General features: G+C 30.9%; 1 protein-coding gene across 1 annotated transcript; it reads right to left on the bottom strand.

The window, feature by feature from the left end:
* Positions 1 to 4,260: 4,260 nt before the first annotated feature.
* LOC108453285 (serine carboxypeptidase-like) lies at positions 4,261 to 8,304 on the bottom strand. Its single transcript, XM_017751299.2, has 9 exons — positions 7,876 to 8,304; positions 7,058 to 7,226; positions 6,762 to 6,881; positions 6,496 to 6,639; positions 6,235 to 6,385; positions 5,926 to 6,014; positions 5,139 to 5,397; positions 4,706 to 4,839; positions 4,261 to 4,615 (listed from the first exon to the last, which is right to left on the bottom strand). Exons 1-9 carry the CDS (start codon positions 8,205 to 8,207, stop codon positions 4,490 to 4,492), a joined length of 1,524 nt encoding a protein of 507 aa, XP_017606788.1. The 5' UTR covers positions 8,208 to 8,304; the 3' UTR covers positions 4,261 to 4,489.
* Between the last annotated feature and the right edge of the window lie 6,874 nt (positions 8,305 to 15,178).

The raw sequence follows: 15,178 nt of genomic DNA, 5'->3' as shown, positions 1-15,178 counted from the left end.
AAGTCCAAACGAGCGCCAATGGGGTTAAAAGTTGCCTATGATCGAGAAGTCAAAAACATAGAGGCGGATCGTATAGTTAGACGGAAGTACTATCGACCGCGGCATAAATACCTAGTCCGATGGAAGGGATTTCCTGATAGTGAGACAAGTTGAGAACCCGCTGAAGCCTTATGGCAATTCCAAGACAAGATATATCGGTACCATGTGGAGGACGCGACGAGAGCATCGCTAGATTTGGTGGGGGAGAATGTCATGGGTTGTGCATAGGAGCTTGCAACTATGACACATCTGTGCGATCCATTAAGAAAGAAGGAGGTCATTTGGCCCAATCGGACTGGCCCGTTGCTTGAAGAGATTAGAGGTCCATATACACGCTTGACAAATATGGAAACATAATCTTCGAAGATATGCAATCTTAGATATAATATGTAATCTTAGAAGATATGATTTTATAATATTAGAGATTTGATTTGTAGATACTCTTTAATCGTAGCTGTTAATGTATTTGATCTGTATCGTTGGATTTGGGGAGGCTCAACTATAAATAGAGGTCTCTTCCCTCATTATAAATCACTTGAGTTTTTGAGCAATAAAAATTCTTGAAAGCATTCACTCAAAATTCTCTCTTTCTTGTATTCTTATTTTTCTGTAGCTTGTTCTTGTTTCGTTTTTCGTCCATCTTGTTGGTTTTAAGTTGCTTTCGTTTGCGTTGGGTTTTGGTAGAGGAATTCTGTTGAATCCTCATATTGTGGGAGTTAGGCTGACTTAGGCGTTTTTAGAGTAAGAAACTGCCTAAAGCAACACGGATTGTGAGGCAAAAATCCTAAGTCCGTAACACTAGGCCCCGAATGTTGACTTTGATGCTGTGTCTATTGTAGTTGTATGAAGGACATCAAAGACAACTGATAACCATCAATGTTAAGTGCATTAGGGTACTGTGGTGCCCTCCGACGGTAGCTGGTGCCCTGACATGCCTAACAAGACCACGCCTCTATCGGGTTCATATACGATCTTGATTTAATAAAAACAATCTAACATTTTCCCTGAACCAATTCATATAACTATCTGAGGCTTGGAACCGACCATGGTTGCTGAACCCAATCACCACCGATTAACGCCGATTGTTCCAATTTCGATGTTTCCATCTCTAGTCCATTGTTTGTTTTTCTCCTAGACACTTTATACATATCGTCCATGTTGACTAGATCAATCGGGGCATCTGCTCGAACCCAAACTAATGCATAACACGATCAGGGTGATGCCATTCAACAACTTGCATGTTAAGTAGTGATGTACTGTTACGCCACATTTCACTTTCAGCATACATCCCGCTGGAGTAATTCGATCAACCTCTTCATCTTTATATGGCATTCAACAAAAATGTAAACCAAAATTTTTTTAACCCCCAAATCACATAAAAAAATTCAACACAAACATTTTATATTTACCTCTTCCTCTGAATCATGTTCCAATTCTATCCTGTATACAACCAATTCTTTACTTTGATTCCTGCACCCAAGTGGAAATATCCAATCACTATAGTAACATTTTAAATATGTTACACTAAATTTATAAATAAATATAAAATAGATGATTTCAAAATATATTAAATAATTCAATGCTAACCATAACGAAACTGGGAATCTATAGACAATATGAAACAATGGTATTAAGAAAGACATTCTAATAAATGCCCAAGTCTGCAATAATATAATACAACCACTCACTCCTGCATAACGGGATCTCGTTGCTAAGCACATCTCCTGATATAACTATGCCAGAATAACAGATCCCTAGCTATATCCTCCCACAATAGATAAGTCATGTAGTAAAAGCAGGTAATGGCTGAGAACTCGATTGCCAGATTTATCTAGCATCAATGTGGTTTGAACGAAACTCAGTATTAATGCTTGGGCAACATACTACACATCTATATTTGCCACAACCTTGATAACACTTTAGGGAACTGGTCCAACGATGTATGTAGCATGAACTACCTCACACCCTTATCATCCGAAGGAGCTGTTCAAATGTAATCATTGCAAGCATCGGTTAAGAGTCGTCCAATACCCCCTACTACAACCAACCCATTAATGGGTAACCCGAGAATGAAAGTGACGTCTTAAAGAGTGATAGTACACTCCCCTAACGGTAGGTGAAAAATATGCATCTCTAGTCACCACCGTTCGATCAATGCAACAATCAACTCTAGGGAAATTGTGCATGGCCTTAGGTTCAAGACATACCCGAATCTGAAAAGGTTTATATATTCATGGATTCTATCATCTATCTGCTTTAAATCATTCTTAGTTTGGCTTCGGTTATGGGATGCGATTACTATCCTGTCAATTTATTTAGTCAATTATCCAATAAAAGATTTAAATATATTTTTAGAATCTCATAACTATAAAGTTAATTTATTGCATTCTACAATTCATCAAACATGTGATCCAATCTAAGCAATGTCATACCCAAAACTTGTTCTGCACAAACCCAACATTTTAGAAATGCATTTTCCTTATCCTAAACCCTAACATATATTTCATAATATTGAATTTTATAACATACTACACAATAATTACTTAAATATTTACAAATCAATTAGTACTTAAAAGTACACATTTTTATAAAACAATTGTTTATTTAACATAATAAACTCAAACCCTAAACCAATTTTTTATAACTTTAAAAATTAAATATAAAAATTATATACCAATAAATTTATTTCAATATTTAGAGTATATTAACAATATTTATTTCATTTAAACATATAATAACATAATTCCTACATTATTCACTACTTACTATATACCTATAATAATCACAATATAAATAACATACTATTTATCATATTTTAAAATAAAATTAACATATCATTTAATAAAATAATTTCTAAATTAATTTGACATAGATTGTATAGGCACTTAGCTTATCGCTTCAAGATTCCAAACTTGGAAATAAAAATTCAAAACATAATAAAAAACAAAATAGTTATATGTCAAATAAATTACAATTAAAAAACATATTTTAACAAAATCTAATCTCTTTTGGCTTGTAAGAAAAGTTATGTACTTTTTTAGATGATTTTAGGGTTTCTAAAGGTAGTTTATTTTATTATTTTTTAAAAGAGTGATTTTGACATTTTTGAATATTTTAATGGTGGCTACCGATTTGGGGACGGGGAAGAGTGAGGGGTTTAGAAAATGATTTGGTGTGGGGTTTAGAAAATGATTTGGTGTGGGGTTTGGGGTTATCTATAGGGTTTAGGGAGAGTTGGCATTTATGGGACGGTTGGGAGTTTTAAACTTAACGGGATCTCGAATCATCAAATCAACAGTTGTCATGTCGGTTTGGGGAACACATATCTAGTAATTTTTCTATAATGGAAACTATGATTTGAGATTTCATTAAATTTGAAATTATTAATTGTATCGATTTCAATCCTAAATTATGGTTGTCATGCAAATTTGGGGTTCAATTTTAATCTCATATTTTTTCATAAAAAAACCTTGTAAAACCTTGTATTTTTGGGTAAATAACTATTCTTTTAGTATTATCTTTGAAAAAAATATATTATTTAAACCTTTTAATTATTTTTAAAATTTATATTTTAAAAATAGTTTCAAATTTTAATTTGAAAATTTGCCCTATCAACAGACAAGTTTAGATGATGGAGCTATTCGTTCACCCTAGTAAATTATAATTTTGTGTTTATCTTTGATCACTTGTTACTTGTGTTGTTTGATTAATGTATAAAAAAATTGAGTTCAAGTTGTATTATTTATAAATTCTTTCGTATAAAATATATTAAATAATAAAAATATTATTAAAATAATATAATTTACTTTATAAAATAAAATATTTTCATTTTTTTAACTAAGTTAATATTCAATCAAAAGCATAACATTAACTCAATCAAAAGCAGTGAACAGGGCCAACTATATCCTACAAAGTTCGTTGTTGCATGTTCTGCCAATTTCATTACCATTGTTCCACTGTGACCAGTAAGAGCTGTGTCAAGGTTTATACATCAGCCTTTAGTGGCTCAGATTACCGGCGGGGGCAGATAGTAACAACTCATTTAAAATCTGAATCTATTTATTATTCACATTAAATTTAAATTTAAATATTACTGAACCCAAATTAAATGTATTATTTATTGGAAATCGAATTTGTTAAATATCTTAAATATAAAAATTTTCAAAAATAAAGTAATTTTAGATATCCTAATTCATACCCAAATCCGAATTTGTATCCAAATTTATTATCAACAAAAGTTCTTTGATTCATATCAGTAGGTAATGTTCTTTTCAAGGTAAAAAAAATAACAACAACAACATAAACATGAAGACAAGGATTCTATTGCATCCCCATGGAAATATTTACAGGTACTCAAAGAAACTATGCAGAAAGTCCAGATATTTTACGCTATGCTTATTCCCATTATAAAGGCTAACAAGATTTGATTCTGGCACTGAAGTAATGGAACTCACATCTCGGCAACCAGTTTCTCTGAATCACTGGCGTCGGATAGTGTACCCTTGGTCCACCTTTTCAGCATCTCCAATGCTGCCTTGGGCTGGTCCATAGGAACCATATGACCCGCGTCATGAACCTGTTTGAATATCATGTAGTTATATCAGAACCACTGTAAAGTTAATTGAAATAACTATAGATTAAATAGATAGGTTGGTAGAGAGATGACCTTAAGGAAACCAAGAGCTCCATGAGTTTTCAAGACTCCGGCTTCTGCACCGTCTACTATGAAAGGAACCTCAGGAGATGCTACAAACTCCTTCTGACCAGACCATTCCATTGCATGAACCCATCTTGAATTGCCTGTTAAAGCACATTAATATGGCCAACTATAAATCACCAAGTAATTATTAGTTCGATAATATGCTCCTGTGTTGCTCTAACTCTTCGTTTTTCTTGAAATAATTATGTTTGACACTCATATCCAATCCATACAAATAACGTACAGTTATGAGGATATGACCTTTCAAAGACCTTTCAAATACGCGAAAAAACTTGTGGAAAAAATAGTCATATGAGACACTCATATCTAACATTTCGACCTGAATCCAAATAACGTAGACATGCTCTTACCCCTAGAACATGAAACAGAAAATACTTACCAAGCCAGTTGCAGATAAGATCATATTCCCCAGCATACACGAGAAGCTTGATTCCGTCCTCGAGGAGAACAGGAATGCCAACTTCGAGATTCCTCATCCAGTCAACCAGCATGGCCTGATACACAGTAGGGCTGCAGGACACGAAATCTATGTTCCCAACACCAAGGGCATCCCTAACAGATTTCTTGTTCAGAAATGACTCCATGTTTGAGAAGTCATAGCAAAGGCTCCCTTCACATTTCTTTCTAACGTCATAGTACTGCAGATGGAAAAGATTAGTGCATCTCAAATTTCTTTCAAAGAATCACATCAGCAGCTCATAATAGGTTTGTTTAACAATGGGAAGAATTGCTGAGGTATCCTTTCCATGGAAATTTAGAGAAAAGAATAACATCAATGACATAAAGATCAATATCAGGCCCTACTCTATCACTAATAAAACTGTTCTCTTGTTTTTCTTTTCCCATCAGGCAAATTCCATTGTTTACAGAAAAACATTTCTCCAGACATTTTATACAAAAGATAGTTCAATACTGCTAGGAAATGAAGCATGATCTACTTTTCAAGAATTATAACCAAGACAAGAGTGAGCACAAACCATATATGCAGATATTCCATAATATCAATGTGTTTCCAAGTATTAAAAGGTAATTTTTATGTGCCACCTGAGCAAAGCAAATAACTGAATAAAATAATATTGTAAAAAAGATGACAAGCCATGGTTCTTGCCTCCTCCCCAATCAAGACAGCAAATCAAATTTTAAAAAAGGAAATTCATGTCTCTTACATTTGTATCGCCAGCAAGTGCCATGATGCCATTGAATATGTTATTGCAGACAAAATATGAAGCCATGCAAGAGATTGTACCGTCAGTGCCTGAAAATTTTTTCATTTCCAAAAAGGAAAAAGCGTTCAGGAGATAAGCAGCAATGGTTTAAGCTGAGATATATATTCATAAGTTAGAATAAAAAGTTGAAAAACCGTTAACAAACCATCAACCGCTATATCCAAGCTATAAGTTTGAAACAACAGGGCTAAGATTAGAGAATGTTATACAGTTATAGGCAAGACAAAGCAATTTCAGATGCAAAATTACCGCAAAGCTTTATTGCCATTTCACAAACTGGGACCAGCTTGTTGATACGATCATAGTCAGACTTTTTAATTACCCCCATGTCCAAAGCATAATCTGTGTAAGCTTTATACTGGATTGCAGGGTCAGTCAGGCCATTACCAATAGCAAATCCCTGTTAACCACTTTGAAGTTGAAGTAAGCAAAAAGAAATAATTCCATACAAGTTGTAGCTTCAAGAAATTAGAAAGTAACATGTAAAAGATCATATAATTAGTAACACGCCTTTAGATTTATATGAATTCCCTCCTTGGCTTTGTTTCCACGGTGGACTCGAGCAGCAAAAGCTGGAATGTAATGCCCAGCATATGATTCTCCAGTTATAAAAAAGTCGTTCTTTGCAAACTCAGGGTGCTCTGCAAAGAATGCCTAACATAATAAAAGAAAGAAAAAGCCCAGTCAAAACAACAAATTTTCACACTATTGACTATAAATAATTCAGTAGATAGCTAACACTTAAGCTACAATCATATTCCAAGATAAATAGACACCTGCAAGAAATCATATAGGTCATTGCTAACTTCATCTTCATTATGACGAATGTCCCTTCGGTCAGAACTGTAACTAAAGCCAGTACCAATAGGTTGGTCCACATACAGAAGGTTAGAAGCCTGCAATACAAAATGGTAAATAGGAGAAATAAGGGAAAAAAAAAGGTTCATCACTCATTAGTATCTCGAAGTTAAAGCTTTTTAATATTACGTTAATATCAGAAAGATTAGAAACTAATCATTAATTGCGCAAATACCAAATGCTAGAGAGGGAAAAATATCAAGAAGAAAAGTACCTTGTCCCAACCATACTCATTCCAAACAAGAGACATGTTATCAGCAATTGTGAAAGGGCCATTTTCATAAAACAAAGCCAATTCACTGCTACAACCTGGCCCTCCAGTCAACCAGATTACAACAGGGTCCTTTTTGCGATTGCGTGATTCGAAGAAGAAGTAGAACATTCTGTCAAAAACAAGATGTTAACGCACTACAAAGGTAGTTAATTAATGCTATGATTAGGAAGATGAAATTGAAGATTTGGATTTGGATGTCATTTGCTATATACATTTATGAGAAAGATCAGCATAAATAAAATAATTGAGATTCAATATGATAATATATTTGAAAGGTATAAAAACTTGGAACTTAAAATCGCCAAATATCTAAAAGAACTTCAAACTTGTCACTAAATAAGCATCTAAAAACTCCATGAATTTGAGAAATAATCATGGGTGTTATGTTTATGTGTTTTATCAGACACATTATTTTCAAAAATCCAGATCCATCTTTTGAAATCAAAGTTCCCAAATCCTACCTAATATTTTCCTCTTTAACTAATAATAAAAAAAAAAAGTCATTGACTGGATAAAGTATAAACCGATAATAGAACATTAAATAAAGAATGCATGTGCTGTTTTAAAGTTTAATTAGCAACATCAGAAGGGAGCTGAAAACTGGAAAACATTGTGATCGTGCACTTCATTGAGTTCACTAATTAAGATACCAAAATAACTAGAACTCAACGGCCTCCGAACCCCCCACCCAATGAAACAGAAAGACACTAAGAAAATGACCCAAATTAAAGAAATGGTATTTCTTCTTCTTCTTTTACCTGGCATCATGAGAGTTAGGAAGCTTGTAATACCCAGCATAGTGACCCAAATCCTCAACGGAAACTCCACCGGGCACTTCCAAAGTTGGGAACTTGAACCGCTTCTCCACCAGTTTGGGACCCTCCGGCAACGAAACCCGATGTTCGTCAACGACATTAACTTCCCCTTTAGGAAACAAATTCAACTCCCTAATCAGCTTCTTTGCATGAACCGACGGGAAACTGGAACCGGCTAGACGTAAGTCGTCTATGATGGAGGAATCGGCGGCGGAAAAAGATATGAGACAGAGAAGGGAAAAGGAATATAGAAATAAAAGTTGGGGTTTCGCCATTTTTTTGGTTTTTCCGCTTCTTTTCTTTTAGAGAGAGAAGTGAGGAGAAAGTAGCAAGGGAAATGGGAATATATAGTGAGACTGACAAACTTTTTTTCCAAGAAAAGAATGGGGTAACTGACAGTCTCACTTTAACTTAAACGAGGAATGGTAGTTTTGATTTTCTTTTTTCTTTTTCCTTTTTCATTGAGGGGTGATATTTGATTTTATTTTTATATCTTTATCATATATTTATATTCCTTATATCCATTATCGGGATCAAAATATGGATACCATAAAAATGGAATGTTTTAAAAATTCAAAGTAATCATATCGATACAAAGTTATAAATATTAATACTCGTGATGAAACTACTTATATTTTTGGAATCACTTGAATTAAGGGTTAGATAGTATTTTAGTAAGGATTAAACTGGTCATTTTATTTAAAATTTTATTAATTTATACAATCAAAATAATGAGCTCCCATATATTAATATAAGGTATACGCGATATGCCATATACTACTTGGTTAATTCATCAATTATGTCAAGATTTAAAAGTAAAAATAAATAAATTTTTAACAAAATGATTAGTTTACTCCTTAATTTAACATATATAATTAATTCATCTATTTTTTAGTAGAGAGAACAAAATATAATTTAACTTTTAATATAAGGACCTTCATGAAAATTTTACCAATATAATCTTTATATTTATAAATTATAAATTTTAGATGAATTTGATATTATGAATGAATTAAATATCAATAAGATTATAAAAAAATCAAAACCTAAAATAAAAAATATAATAATAAAAATATTTATGCTTCCTTGAAAAATTATATTTATGCATTTTATGAGTGATTTTTGTTGAAGGAAGTTGAAATTATTTTACAATATTTAAAAAATAATTTCACCATTTTAATAAGAATTAAATCAAATTTTATAATTTTTAAAAAGGTGAAAGTATAATTTTATCTATATTAATTTAAAATTTTAAAGTACTTCAACAAATAATTTTTAATTTTAAAGAGCTGAATTTCTTTTAAATTAAAATATAAAACTAATGGTTTGAGTTGATTTGAGATAAATAGAATTTGAAGATTAAATTAAGTGTTGTGCAATTCTTGAAGAAAATAGAGAAGGAGAGTAGTTGAGCTTGTTGACGTTTAAATCAATGAAAAGGTTTGATGATAGAGAAATTAAGTAATACATGGCTGAATTGAAGACAGTAAAGCTTGTTGGCCACCTTGGAAGGTGATTAGTGATACTCATGTTATTAGAGGCATAGACAAAATAGGTTTTTTTTTTTTATTATTCTTTTAAATTAATATAATGATGAAATACCTTATTCTAACTGCTTCTTAATATATCTTGGTATTACACTACTCAAGTTTTCATTCGTATTTTCTACTATTAAAAACCATTTTATAAATTTATTCTTAATAGCTTTTTATTTAAAAGCCACAAGAGTATTTGCCTTTTACCCTCCATATTTCTTACTCTTTTTATTTTATTTTATTTTAAATATAACCGTATATTTTTAATTTTAATTATTAATGCCACATTATTACACTTTTTATCCGGATTAATTTACCAATAAATGTTAAAAATAAACTATTTATGAGACTGAGCCGATTGAAGAATGAAAGATGATACGAATGGGTCAATTTTTTAAAAAATGCTTCCAAATTATAATATTCGAATTTGATATTTTATTTTAAATTGTGATTATTATTTTAAAATTGGACAGCGTTAGTCACACAAACCTGAAAGTGTGAGAAGGAAGGTTGCGTTGCTTTTGTATCAAAAAAACAGAAAAAGATTTGTGCTGTGTTGCTTTGGATTGTAGGATAAACGGAAAAGGAAAGGTGGAGATTTCGTGTAATGATGTACACCGTTAAAGCAAACACTACACGCCACATTCTTCTCATTTCTTTTTCATCTCTTTTTCCTTATTTCCTTTTCTCTCATTTGACTCCAATTTTAAATATCAAATTTGAAGTTAGGTCAATTAAAACTTTCTTATGCTTTCTTTTCTTATTATTTTTAATAAAATTACATAAATAGTCTTAAATGTAAACAAATGAATAATCTACTTTCATTATTTCACTATTAATCAAGTATAATGATAATTTTAACTTTTACTACTACGTGTGTTTTTTTTCTAATTTGACCTAAATTCTTTTCTTGATCCTTTAACTTTTAAAATTAATTAAATAGTAATTTTTACACGAAACATGATTATCTTGTTAAAATTTTACCAATATTAATGCGGTAATTCAGGAATAATCCACTTATACTTCACGAAATTTTTAATATATATATATATTAAACATTGAACTAGCTTCAAAAGAAGTTCATAATTTTTTAAAAAAATTATCACATATGTAATAAAGTACACATAAGTTATCATGTGACTTATTATATTAGTGCAATTAAATTTTAAATAATTCAATTAATTTTCCGTAAATCCTTATTGATTAATAATTAACGAGAAATAAATCAACCAACCAACCAATATATATAAATATAATTACAAATAGTAAAATTACATCAAATTCACATATTCTAAAAAAAAGTAATTTATATGGGTCAAATCCTCAGCATAATATATTTTAATTAGTACTATAAAAGCCTTTGTATTAAGAGTCGATTGTATTTTGTTCTATTTATTCAAAACATGAGCAAATTAATCTTTGTATATTAAATTAAAAAGCAAATCGATCCTTCGCTAAAAATTCTATCTATTTCTATTATTAAAACAAATCATTATACCGTCGATTATTTTGTCACCATACTAGTTTTTAACAATAAAACTTAATGAAACTTTTAACAAAAAACTATTTATCTAATGTATAGGAATTAATTTATCTATTTTAAAAGTAAAAAGATAAAATATAATTTAACTCTTAGCACAAAATATTTTACCAAATTATAAATCGGTAATAAATTACTATTACAATCGATTAAAAAAGGCGTAAGTGCAGTAAGTAAAAATAATATTAAATCTCATTAAGGAGGGCGGTGTTCGATTCGGTCATTTTTGAAAAAAGTTCTAAAGTGTTTATTTAAATTTGACTTGAGTTAATTTTTTAATTTATTTATTATTAAAAATAAAATAAATATATTAATATGTATATATTTTAATTAAATTTAAGTAAAATAATATATTTTATTATTGATTAAGAAGACGAGTAAGGTTGGACTACTCCAAATGATTTTTAGATTTGTCTAGTGATAACAATAATTAGATATTAAAATCAAATGAATGGGATTAAATTTGGATCAAATTATTTTATATAAAAATTGCAGGATGTTATCTATTCGCCAAAGTATAAGCTTCTTTATAATAAAAAAAAAAAAATTAAATCCAGCCAAAATGTAAGGAGAATAACAAAAATGAAAACGTATAAATGAAGGTTGAAACAATGTGGGTTGAACGTTTAGAGTTTGTTTGTTGCTGGCAATGACATGGCTTATTCCATATTTAGAACATAAATTGTGCAGCATATGGGCAATAAAAATATGTCATCAAATTAATCATTGCAACTGTTTCTTGCACTGCTTCCCCTCTCGGCAAGACCACAACAATTTCAACATTGCTAATAATAATAATAATAATAATAATAATAATAATAATAATAATAATAATAATGTAAAGATGAAAATAATTACGCAATTAAAATGAGGTGTAGAGATGGAATAATACTTGTATGCTTCACAGGATATAAGATTACATCTACTTTTATTTTTAAAAAATAAAAATAAGTGTTGCCACCAATTTTTTTTACTAAGTGTGATCGGAGTATCTTATAATTTGATTATTTTGATAAAAGTTTAGATTTACTAAAACGATGATTTTGGTTTACAAAATCTAGAAAATGGATTCAGGAGTCGGTTACGCACGAGAAAGGATTAACACCCTTATAATACCCTAAATTGATACCTAATTGATTAATTGATGTCTTAGTGTCAAGAATTAAAAATTTGAAGAAAATTCAAAATACAATCCCTCTTTTCATGATGTTTTTTTATTTATTGAAATATCGCTTTCCTAAATCAATCTTCACGCAAATGTCTTATTTCAAGTTAATCGAGGAGAAAAGATCATACCTTGTGAGTTAGGACACGATGTTTTAAATCCTCGATCATTACTTAGATTTTTTTTTAAAAAAAAAAAGAGATATTCAATTACTTCGGTTTTAGAAAGAAGTCATATTCCGAAAATTAGGAGCACAGCTCCCCTAATTCCAAAAAATAACGAACCTTGCCTTAGTTTTTTAACATTTCTTATTCGTTAGGTAAAGTAAATGCAACTCTTTTTTTTTTTAAAAAAAACGATATACTTTTTAGTTTACCTAAGCCTAATAATAAAATGGATGAATATGTGTTAATACGATATACAGTATGTATGTTGGCAAAATTGAAATAATATAGTAATGGGTAAAAAGGAAATGATGATATTAAAATGATACGCAAATAAATACATCAAAAATGAACAAATAAATAAAAGATAAAATAAAGATGCTATGCTAGTGAGTAATAATAATGCAACCATAATGATGAAAATGTCAATTTATAATAATAATAGCAATAATCATAATATTAATATGAATAACAAATAATTATAGTGATAATAATGATTAAAAATAAAAAGTACAGTAAAAGGAGAATTTAAATAACATAAATTTTGAATGTTTAAAAGGGTAAGGAGATAATAATAAAAATATAATATAATATAAAAAGGTCCATAAAGGGTAAAATAAGATAAAATAAGGATTGAATTGAAATTAAAATCAAAATTAAAAGTGAAAATTATAAAGAAATAAATTAATTAAGTAATAAAACAGAATAAAAGACCAAAATAAAATGCGCGAAAAGAAACAGGGACTAAATGGGAAATTGTCCCAAACTCAAGGGCACTCGTCATTCCCCATAGGATCGGCGCTGAGTCAAGGGACCAATTCATAAACAAGTTAAAATTGTAGGGAAAAAATAAAAAAACTAAAAAGGAAATGGACTAAATTGAAACGAGCTGCGAAGGCGGAAGGACCAAAAGAATAAATAGCCCCCATGTCAAAAACGCTTGGATCCTGCATGGTTCGGGTTAGATCTCGGGTCACGCTTCAATATGACGCTATTTTGGCGTCCGAAACTTAAGCCCAAAATGACGTCGTTTTATAGGGCTATATGTAACAACCCAATTTTAGCTAAATCGGAACAGTGGTTTCAGAACCACAAATCTGATGTCAAAAAATTATTTTAATATTATTTTCGGTATTTACAGCATGTTATTTGATATGTGTGAAAATTTCGTGAGCTAATTTTATCGATTGGTTGGTTAATTTGATAAAAAAGATTAAATCGCGTAAAATGCAAAAGTTGCATTCTATTTGTTAAAAGTGTTTAATTGCTATGATTAATTAAATTTAAAGTCCTTATGATGATATTAGACCATTGATAGTGTTAATGGACATTAATGAACATGCATTATAAATTTTTATGTTTATTCATTAAGGGTAAATAAGTAATTATGTAATTAAGTTAATAAAAATATAACAAAACATGATTTTTGTTCATCCTCTTTGCCATTGCCGAAATTCCAAGATGAAAAACACCATTTTTATGCATATTAGGGTTCAACATCTTCATAGCTTAATAGGTAAGTGTTTTGAGCTCGATTTTTGATGATTTCTATATTTTTGTAATCGTTGCAACTCATGTGTAATTGGTTTTGTCATGGTATAGTTAATGTGTATATGATTTTGTCACGTGTAATTGGTTGATTTGCATTTATTCGATGAATCAAGTTATTCACATATGAGCTTACTAAGTTATGAAGCTGACTTCGTGTTATTTTTCTATATTTTATAGTGAATTAAGGCTAGCTAGGATCCGGTAGTCGTTGGGAACATCATCGCACGATCAAACATATAAGTTGGTACTTTTGGATTATACATTTATGGTATTTGGCATGTATAGGCTAGATGTGGCATTTTGGTTGTGATTACAGCCATGAGATTTGGCTTGTAAATGATGTTAATATTGATATGTGTTTGGCTATTTGAAATGGTTGTTAATAACTTTTTTAAGATGTTTATAATGCCTTGTGAGATGGTTTGTTTTGGTATACATTTGAGTAAGTGAAATGGTTGTATTTGCATAGCATGAATTTTGCATGAATTAGGGTTGATTTTGGCTTCCCTTTGTGTATGGAAATTGCACATTTTGCCTTGTGTAGGTACATTGAAGTTGGGGTGGCAAATTGGCCTTGCAAATGGCCTATTTTTGTCCACACGGGTGTGTGTCTCAACCGTATGCTACACACGGTCATGGTATATGGTCGTGTGTCCCCTGATGATGCTTATAAATCAAGTCAGTGAGTTACACGGCCTAGACACACGGGAGTGTGGTCGGCCATGTGGCCAAGTCAGTTTACCCTCCAGTTTTCACACGGCCTGGCATATGGGCGTGTCCTTGGCCGTTTGATACAAGTCAGTATGTATGCCTTGTTTCCACACGGCCTGAGACATGGGTGTGTCTGGAGCTATGTGAGGCACACGAACTTGTGACCCTTGTATGGTTAAAAAATTTCTAAGTTTTCAAAATTTTCATACATTATCGGTTTAGTCCCGAATCACTTCTAACGCATGTTTGAGGCCTCGTAGGCCCTTATAAGGGACAATGTGTTTGTGATTAAATAGTATTTGAGTATGAATGCATAAATGTATGAGTTATGTATGTTAAATGATGTATATTGATCGATAATACCTCGTAACCCTACTCCGGCGACAGATACGGGCTAGGGGTTTTACATTTTATTGGTATTAGAGTTATGGTTTAGTCGATTCTAAGACTAATGTAGCGTGTGTGTGAGACTAGCTATACATGCCATATATATAAACTGAGATAGTGTGATGACTTTTGACGTATTAAACTATGTTTTCATATAGTAATGGATTCTAATCGAGCTATAGCCGATGAGGTT

This window comes from Gossypium arboreum, chromosome 5 (assembly GCF_025698485.1).
Source record: "Gossypium arboreum isolate Shixiya-1 chromosome 5, ASM2569848v2, whole genome shotgun sequence".
Classification (NCBI taxonomy): domain Eukaryota; kingdom Viridiplantae; phylum Streptophyta; class Magnoliopsida; order Malvales; family Malvaceae; genus Gossypium; species Gossypium arboreum.
The sequence above is the reverse complement of the archived record's forward strand: the minus strand, read 5'-3'. Positions and strand labels throughout refer to the sequence as shown.